This window comes from Myotis nattereri, assembly GCF_964212035.1.
Source record: "Myotis nattereri genome assembly, chromosome: X".
NCBI classification, from domain to species: domain Eukaryota; kingdom Metazoa; phylum Chordata; class Mammalia; order Chiroptera; family Vespertilionidae; genus Myotis; species Myotis nattereri.
Genome location: NC_138078.1, coordinates 28,714,600 through 28,724,338, shown reverse-complemented (window position 1 = coordinate 28,724,338; position 9,739 = coordinate 28,714,600). Strand labels below are relative to the sequence as shown.

Below are 9,739 nucleotides of genomic sequence, written 5' to 3'. Positions count from 1 at the left end.
CCCCCAAAGAATATCAAATCCTCCTCTTCCTTCACCACTTTTGACCTCACCGACCATCCCCCAGACCTCCAGCCTATGGCTCCTCAGCCAATCTCCTTTTTAATTAACACTGGGGCCACTGCCCTTTCCGAATTCCTGGGACCTTTGTCCCCTCCTCAGTCTCTATTATGGGGGTTGACACATTAGTCTCACAGTCATTAGCCACCTCGCCTTTACACTGCATCTTACTAAATAACCCCTTATCCACTCTGCTTGCCCAACTGAAACAGTACAGACATCCCCTCATAAAGCCCAGTGGTCCCAAATGACTGTCACCTATTTCAGTTTCACTCTCACCCCCACAAAGCCACACCATTCCTTAGACCAGTGATGGCGAACCTATGACACGCGTGTCAGAAGTGACACTCGAACTCATTTTCTTGGTTGATTTTTCTTTGTTAAATGGCATTTAAATATATAAAATAAGTATCAAAAATATGAGTCTTTGTTTTACTATGGTTTCAAATATCAAAAAATTTCTATATGTGACATGGCACCAGAGTTAGGTTAGGGTTTTTCAAAATGCTGACACGCCGAGCTCAAAAGGTTCACCATCACTGCCTTGGATGGTAAACGCCTTATCGCCTCCATCACTGTCCCCTCCTCTAAACAAGAAATACTCTCCTTTCTTGGGCTCCCTAGGTACTCTGGCCTCTGAGTTCCCAACTTCAGTCTTCTCACAAAACTCCTCTATAGCATAACATGTCAAAGTGACTCCTCACTGAGCCTTTAGATCCCAAGGCCAGCATTCTCACCCCTTTAATGCTCTGAAAACTTCTCTGACCTCAGCGCCTTCTCGCACACACACACCCCTTCCCAAAGAACAACTTTCTTTACTGCAAAACTATAAACGTTACTTAACAGTCCAGCTACTATCAAAAGCTGAACTCATTATCACCCAAACCTTAGCATATTATCCCTAAGGAAAAATATGCCAGTTTTAAATCCAATCAGCTAGAGGGCTGGGGACAGACTGTTAGGCCTGCTCTCCCTTCCCCCACCTTTTCTCCAGCCTCATATGCCTATACGTAATTTCCCAAAGTCTTTGGCAAATTAAAACTTTAAAACATTACTATATTAAATGATAAACATCTAAATATTTCAACAAGTTTTAAGTTCACCTAATTTTAGCTTTTATTACAGAAAATTTATAAAGTAAATTTAAAATTGTTAATATAATATCTTCTGCTTTGTTAAAGATATATTTCTTAAAAGTGAGAATGTTCATCAACGTCAATCTAAGAAATGCTGGCTGTTTACTTTTTAATCATCATTGGAAAATTAAGGTTTAAATATTGTAAATGACACAAGCCAGTAAGCCAGAACAAGCAGAATAGAAAAACTGAAATAATAAAATAGTAGTCCACAGCCATCTAGACAACTCTATCTTCCCTAAATCAAGAACACTTAAAAATAAATAAATTAAAAACAAACCTCATTTTGGTATATTAGACTACAGCCCTCCAAACTAATGTCTCTTTCCTTCCACCAGACCATTTGTCATAACTCTTATTGTTCTAACTTTTACCCCAATAATACTAAAATGTATAAAAGTTTGTCTTCACCATATTACAAGCCCTACTTGTACCACCACCCCTACATACCATCACAACCTCCTTTTGTGGCCAGGCCTCATCATCCCTCACCCCCAGAGCAAGGACAATTTAGGCCAGATACAAGTGTAAAAACTCACCAGGGCAGAAAGCTCCAAATGCCTAGCAAGGGGCAAAACTGGAGGAAAAACCAACCAACAACAACAACAACAAAAACCCCTTGCCTCCAGAATAACCTACCTTCTCACTAGCCTTCCTGGAAAAATAGCCCCTCTCACATATCAGCCAAATAACTAATAAATTAGATACCCAGACTTCCACATTCCTGCAGATTGTTAGTGATACCATTCCCCCACCTGGCGCAGACTATCCCATCTGAACAGTGCAAGATATTTTTTTAACTCATTACAGACCTCTGGTTCCAGGGCAATTTACAGAATTTCTCTCCAGATCACATCTGTTTACCTTCATAGTGCTTCTAAATCTCGCAGATCTCTTATATCCCTAAAATGGCCCCTCTACTCACCATAGACTAACTTTTAGCCACAGAAGGAAGGGTTTGTTTAATTGCTAACACCTCCTGTTGTTTTTATCTACGCTCTAAGGTCAAATGGAGGAAAGAACACAATGTATTCTACAGAATACTCAATGGCTAAAGGAGATCAGCCAGGGCAGCACAGAGCAGTCTATATGATCCAGCCTACAAGCAGCTCTGCCCAAATTAACCTGGCTTTGACCCCTTACAGGCCCCCTAACACTAATTCTCCTACTCCTCCTCTTCAGGCCCTGCATTTTCAGAATAGTTACCAAATTTATACAAACAAAATTCCAAATCCTAGTTAAGACGGTAGGAGAGTTTGCCCTTACCCTGAAAAAGGTACCCTACATGCCTATATCCCAGGAAATAATCTGAATTTACTCCTTAGGCGTCCATGATAGCCCCTCCCATGCGTGAAACAAAGAGAAAAGGCAACTTCATCCCCCTTCTTTTCCTTTGAATATACCCTTTAAGATGGGAATGAAAGGGTTAAAGAGAATAAAACGAGGCAGGGAAAAAATTATTGTGCTTAGCAGATATATTGCAGAAAGCTTGCAGCCTTGAGCACAGCATAGCTCACATAACCAGAAGACACCTGGCATGGGAGGAACCAAGGATAGGCCAGACCTGTATGTCAGCAGAGCAGCTTGCAGTCAGCAAAAATTAATAAAAACCTATCTCTTCCTGCTCTGTTTGCTGATGCCTTTCTCGGTCTCAGCCCACCTGCATCCAGGTGCCTGGAATAAAATCTCTTTTGATACATTATGGCCTCATGTCATAGGTGCGTGTCCCCAGCCCCCTCCAAACCTTTCACATAATGGTCAATGATGTGAAGTTATGGTTTTTTTACATAAAATACTAGAGGCCTGGTGCACAAAATGTGTGCATGGCGTGTGCGTGTGCCTGTGTGTGTGTGTGTGTGTGTGTGTGTCTGTGTGTCCCTCAGCCTGACCTGCACCCTCTCCATTCCAGGAGCCCTCAGGGGATGTCCTACTGATGGCTTAGGCCCGCTCCCCATGGTTCTCTGCTCTCTGTGGGGCCTGCCTGCTCCACACTGCAGTGAGTGCCAAGCAGGCCATGCTGGGAGCTGCCTGCAGGCCGGGCTTGCCTGCTCCCAGGTCGCCACAGCGATGGCCAAGCAGGCCTTGCCTTGCTGGGAGCTGCCTCCTCCCTGCTGTCAGTCTCCACGGAGACGATGAGGTTAATTTGGAATCCCACTCCTAATTGGCTGGTGGGCATTGTGAAGTCACAATCAATTTGCATCTTTCTCTTTTAATAGTGTAGATATTGTTTCCATGGCCTTTGGCCATTTTGTATCGATTGTAAATAAAAAGCAAAGACTTATATAACAACTTAAATCAATGAAGAATTTTGATTGGGAACAGAGCTCATATAGCATTAATCAGTCTGATAATCATTCTAGAACAGGAATCAGCAAACTTTTTTTGTAAAATGTCAGATTAATCTTTGTGGGTCATATGTTCTTTGTCACAACTAATCAACTCTGCCATGATAACATGAAAGCAGGTATAAACTATTTGTAAGCAATTGGGCATACCTGTGTTCCAATAATATTTTATTTACAAAGACAGGTGGTAGACTGGATTTGACCCATATATTCTGAAATACTAATTATCTTAACAGTCCCTATAGCTTTTTCTTTCAACCACAGTTTACATTCAGTAGCATTCCACACCAGTTTCAGCTGTACAGCAAAGTGGCTGGAAAACCATGCACTCTACAGAGTGGTCCCCCACTGCCCCAAGCACCCACCTGGCCCATATCCAGTTATCTCGACATTATTGACTATATTCCCCATGCTGCAAACCACATCTCTGTGGCTGTTCTGCAACTACCAATCTTTTTCACCCAGCCTCTCAACTCCCCTTGCCTCTGACAGTTATCAGCCTGTTCTCTGCATATATGAGTCTGTTTCTATTTTGTCTGTTTATTTTGCTCATTTGTTTCCACATATGTTAAGTCATATGGCATTTGTCTTTCTCTGACTGGCTTATTTCACTTACTATAATACTCTCCAGATCCATCAGGAGAGGTTAAGGTGGCTGGATAGAAAAGGTGAAGGGATTAAGCAAAGAAAAAAAACCTCATAGACAAGAGTATGATTACCAGAGGGAAAGGGGGGAGGAGGCAAGTTGAAGAGGGTAAAGGGGGGATAAATGGTGATAGAAGGAAACTTCACTTAGAGTGGTGAACACACAATACAATATACAGATGATGTGTTATAGAACTGTACACCTGGAAACCTATATAATTGTATTAACTAATGTCACCCCAATAAATTAAATGAAAGTAGAGTATGAAACCTGAAAAAAAATTGTGAGGTGAACATCTTGACAATGATATTTCTATAAATATTTGGTTTACTAGGTACCGGGTGTCAAGAAAGTTTTCTTGGATTTATGCAAGCACATATTCCAACGAGCTCTAAGCACAACTCCGACACATTCTCAGGACATTCTTGTGGAGTAAGAAAAGGCTAAACCAGCTCCAAGCGGCTTTCAGAGATGGTAGAAGGAGACAGAGAGAGGCTGAATCACCAGGCAGAAGGGAGCCAAGAGGAAACCAGGGTGAGGACTGTCTGGTTCTAGATGTACGTGTACCTCTGCCTCTCCCTCTGTGTGACACTCTCCTGTCTCTCTACAAAGCTCAGCAGGCCATGGCTTTCACAGCCAGTGGCGAAACCTCCAACAATCACTGAGAACCAGGCTCAGCAGCCCCTTGGAAGCACACCTAAGCATCTGGCCTACAGGGAGGGAGACATACCCAGCTATTTATAAGGGTGTGCTCTGTTCCGGACCCTGTGTTATTCCGCAGTTACCCACACAGGTTGACTTAACCTTCGGGAATACCCAAACTTGGAGGAACTCCTATTATCCCCATTTCACACAGCAGGGAACTGCTGCTCAGAGGGAACAGATGAATGTCCAGGATCCCATGGCCAGAAAGTCTGTCCGGAGATGGCCAAGTCACGTCCTCTGATCGCATTGTTGAAGCCGGCTAGGCAGCCTCTGACCAGCCCTGTGTGACAGGCAGAGAAGCAGCAAAGGGCAGTGAACATTGGTGAAAATTTCAAATGTTGACACTCACAGGAGAGGGGTTGGTTTTCTATAACACTTAATGCAAAAACTTTTTAAAAATCTTAACACAGCACATAAAAGTGTTTATCAAACTTATATGTGCTTTGAGTCCATCAGTTGGGATGGAATTTATACAGAACATACATGTACATTTTAAAACATGTATTCAGCCACTGATAACTCTGTTACTCTATTAAATATGATAACAAGGTAGGTGTTTCATTTGAGAATGAGATTTATAATTGTGTTTATAATGTAATATTCAGTAATCATTAAGACTTGCTTGAATTTTAAGTTTTAGACCAGAGAGTAGCTTTTATATATTACTGTTTAAAGCAGCAGTATCCACAAAAGAGGACAAAATAATATATTGTAATGGCAGTTAAAGCACTACTTAATACTCCCTGTCTCAAGTCCTTTTTTGTAACGAGGCAGTATATAAATAAATGAAATCAGCGGACTCTAATTCCTTTCATGTATGTTTCTTTGTTTTTCCCACCACTCCTCATTCCTCCTGTAAAGCCCCAATCCCATGAAGTTCATGCCAACTGCTATGCTACCCTCTCTGCCACCCCCGTTGCCACCACTTCCTACTTTTAGACATTCCCAATCATGAATAAATCCTCTGGCGCCTCAGTCATGGTCTTCAGGCCCACCCCAGTTACCACAATCATTCTGGGAGCCATCCCTCACCCCAGCCTTGACTTGTTCAAAACCCTTGCGAAAGTCGTCTCTTCCCCAACAACCTCCACCAGTTACTCCCACCAGCGCCCCTCCCCGCACCGTCACCCTTAGAAACTGCTCCCTTAAACCCCCAATTCCACCATTCCCACACTGCCCACACCTTCTACCTTCCAACTCTCCATGAGATACCTCCTGGATGTCTCGCAGCTACTTCTCCCACCAAATGACAGAAACAGCGGAATCAGAAGTACTGCGGTGCTATTCAGTCCTTTAATGACATTAGTTGACGACAGAACCTGGCTTCCTCAGCTGGGTGACATTTAGCTTGGGCTGCTCCAATGACTCTGGCCAGGCTCGGGGACTCAGGCTTTCAGCCTCTTCTGGATGCACGCTTTTGGTCGAACAGAGTGAACGCTGCATCAGGGTAGCGCGGCACTTCATTGCTGTTGGCTGGCCTTTCCGCCTCTGGCTCGGTGGTCGGCGCACTGGGCACCCTTGGCGCACTTGGAGCACTCGGCGCACTTCGGTTGTTGGCCTCCAAGCCCACCATCTCCACGATGTAGTCCGTCAGGGAGTCGAGCATGACCATAACCAAGTCGTCTGCGCCGGAGCTTTGATCTTGATTCTGGTGATTGTTTTGAAGAAGGCGATCCACGTAGGTCAAAGGAGACTGCAACTCGGCGATTAAATCGCGGTCTGGAGTCCTGGAGGAGTTCGCAGGGCTTTGATTTTGTGACATGGTTGTTGATTTCAGTCCGATCAGCCTTTCTTAACTGTATGTATAGCTAGGCTAGGTCTTTGAAGACACCAGCGCTCAGTTCTGCCTCTTATATCTCTGCACTCTAGCCCCTCATTGGTCAGGGAGCCCTTTATGACATCCTGGACTTTGGGTCGCCATAGGTGTCCACTGTGACCTCATCAGACCTCAGCCTAGAAATGTCCCCTACAGGGACCTGTAACTCTAGCGACTGGCCCCTGACTTTTGAGGGAACTGTCATTTTCTGCTTGATTTTAACATTGTAAAAATAAATGTGTTTCAATTGAAAACTTTTCCCATCTTAAGGACACAATTCCATGCCATCTGATTCTAACCTTACATCGTCTTTACGGTCCTTTACAACCTTTGATTAGTTGTAGGTTACTGATAAACATGTAAACTGTCTTGTCTAGCAGATATTAAATTGTCCCCCTGTGATGATGTCATGAAACCAGTTTTACATCCATTTATACATTCATTGAAATGTTCTTGATTAATATGCCCATATCTAAATTTGTTTTCTCTTTTCAACCAGTTATAACACCTTGCCATTCCCTCATTGAGAAAACAGAATCTTTTAACACATGTTCATTTTCTATCTGTATGAATGTTTTGGTTTTTTACACCTTTTGAAAAATATATTTTAATCATTTTGGAAGTCACAATGAGATGCTCAGTAGATTCATCTGTCAGAATCAGGTAGATGTTGTTGAGCCTCATTTATAAGAATCATTTTAAGCCCAGATGTGCTTTTTCTTGGCTGTCCTAGGTGAAGCCAAAGCACCAAGAGATGTTTATTTTTGTTTTTTTTATCATTTTCATTTTCCTCTCTACTAATATTGTGTTTCTGCTTTGTTTTTGGTTCATTTATAGCTGATCACAGTCATAAATATGTCTATTCCAAAAGAGAGAATGTAGAAGGAAGAAAGGAGTCTCTGACCCAAGCAATTTCAATATTGAAGCACGCAAACCAACATAGCTTCACGGCCTGGGAATGATCATTGTTGAGGTGAGGCTCTTCCTTCTGATCCCATGAATTCACCTGGCTCCACAGCTCTGCCCTCTATGTTCTGCACTCAGAATCATCTTTCCTTTTGAATTGAGCACATGTTTGCAGTTGAGTAGTTTATCAGCCCATTTTCTGCTTGTCAACACCTGGAAGTACCACAACCTTCTATCATTTCATCCTCTGTCTATTCTTTCAGTTAAAAATGACATTGTTTCTGTTGATTTAACATATGCAAAAATCCTGTAGTCTCCCATGTATGTCGTGGGGATTCATGTCCTTAGACAAGAAGCTCCTTCCCACATCCCTCTTGGAAAATCTCATCTCTATTTGTTGCTTCTGCTAAGATAGCTGGGAACATCCATGATTCATATCCTATATTGCTTCAAAGAGCCCTCTGAATCCTCTGACCTTTTGATTCCTCAGCTGTACTAGCACATGGATGACTAGCTACATCCTTGATTTTATCTCCATGGGACACTTTCCTGACAGTGAATCCTCTCATTTTAATGTCTTTCACAATCTGGATAGGCTGAGAATTTCTTGTATCTTCATGTACTGGTTCTTTTTTGCTTAACAGTTCTTCCCTCAATTTATGTATTCTCTTTAAAATAGCAAGAAAAAGCAATGTCATGCCTTCAACACTTTCCTTGGGAACCTGCTTAGCTACATGTTCATTGTTACAATTCACCTGTGATTTCTACCCCTAAATAACAAGAGTTTCCTCTCCTCCAGATTCCAATATTTTCCCTCTAAATCTTCACCAACAACACCTGTTATTCATATGTTTATCAATAGTCTGTTTTTGATGATTAGGTATTCTCTAAGACAGTGGTTCCCAACCTTCCTAATGCAGCGACCCTTTAATACAGTTCCTCATGTTGTGGTGACCCCCAACCATAAAATTATTTTCGTTGCTACTTCACAACTGCAATTTTGCTACTGTTATGAATCATAATGTAAATATCTGATATGCAGGATGTATTTTCATTGTTACAAATTGAACATAATTAAAGCATAGTGATTAATCACAAAAACAATATGTAATTTTATATGTGTTTTCCGATGGTCTTAGGTGACCCCTGTGAAAGGGTCGTTTGACCCCCAAAGGGTTTGCGACCCACAGGTTGAGAACCGCTGCTCTAAGACAATATAGGCCTTCTCAGCTGTGCTCCTCACTTCCTTTTTTAAATTAATCTTTATTGTTGAAAGTATTACAGATGTCCCCCTTTTTCCCATTGACCCTCTCCACCCTGCACCCACTCCTCCTAGGACTTCGCCACACTGTTGTCTATGTCCATGGGCTATGCATAAGTGCATGTAAGTTCCCTGGTTAATCTCTTCCAACCCATCCACCTACCCCACTCTGCCTTCCCTCTGAGATTCCTCAGTCTGTTCCATGCTTCTGTGTCTCTGGATCTATTTTGTTCATCAGTTTATTTTATTCATTAGATTCAACATATGAGTGAGATCATGTGATACTTATCTTTCTCTGGCAGGATTGTTTTGCTTAGCATAATACTCTCCAGGTCCCTCCATGCTGTCTCAAATGGTAAGAGATCTTTCTTTTATGGTAAGAAATCCTTCTTTTGTGCAGCTCCATAGTTTTCTGTTATATAAATGTATTACAGGTTTTTTTTTTATCCACTCATCTGCTGATGGGCACTTAGGCTGTTTCCATCTTAGCTATTGTAAGTTAGACTGCTATAGGTGTAGAGGTACGTTTATTCTTTCTGATTGGGGTTTGGGGTTTCTTAGGATATATTCCTAGAAGTGGAATCACTGGGACCCATGACTACTCTATCTAGCAAGGCTATCATTCAAAATCAAAGGTGAAATAAAAATGGAACTCACTTCCTTTTGAGCTCTCATCAGTAGCACTTTAATATGCATAGTTCTACTAACTGTTCAAGGTAATCTAGGATTTATTTTTATCATGCTCCCCCAAATTGTTCTGGCCTATAGACATTATCCAATTCCAAAGCCGCTTCCATGTTTTATATATCTGTTATGGCAGCAACCTACTTCCTGGGACCAAAACCTGTATTAGATTCCTATGGCTGC

General features: G+C 42.0%; 1 protein-coding gene across 1 annotated transcript; it reads right to left on the bottom strand.

Moving 5' to 3' along the window:
• Window positions 1-6,282: 6,282 nt before the first annotated feature.
• LOC308511616 (huntingtin-interacting protein M-like) lies at window positions 6,283-6,651 on the bottom strand (the record flags this gene model as incomplete). Its single annotated transcript, XM_081081609.1, has 1 exon — window positions 6,283-6,651. One exon carries the CDS (start codon window positions 6,649-6,651, stop codon window positions 6,283-6,285), a length of 369 nt encoding a protein of 122 aa, XP_080937735.1.
• Between the last annotated feature and the right edge of the window lie 3,088 nt (window positions 6,652-9,739).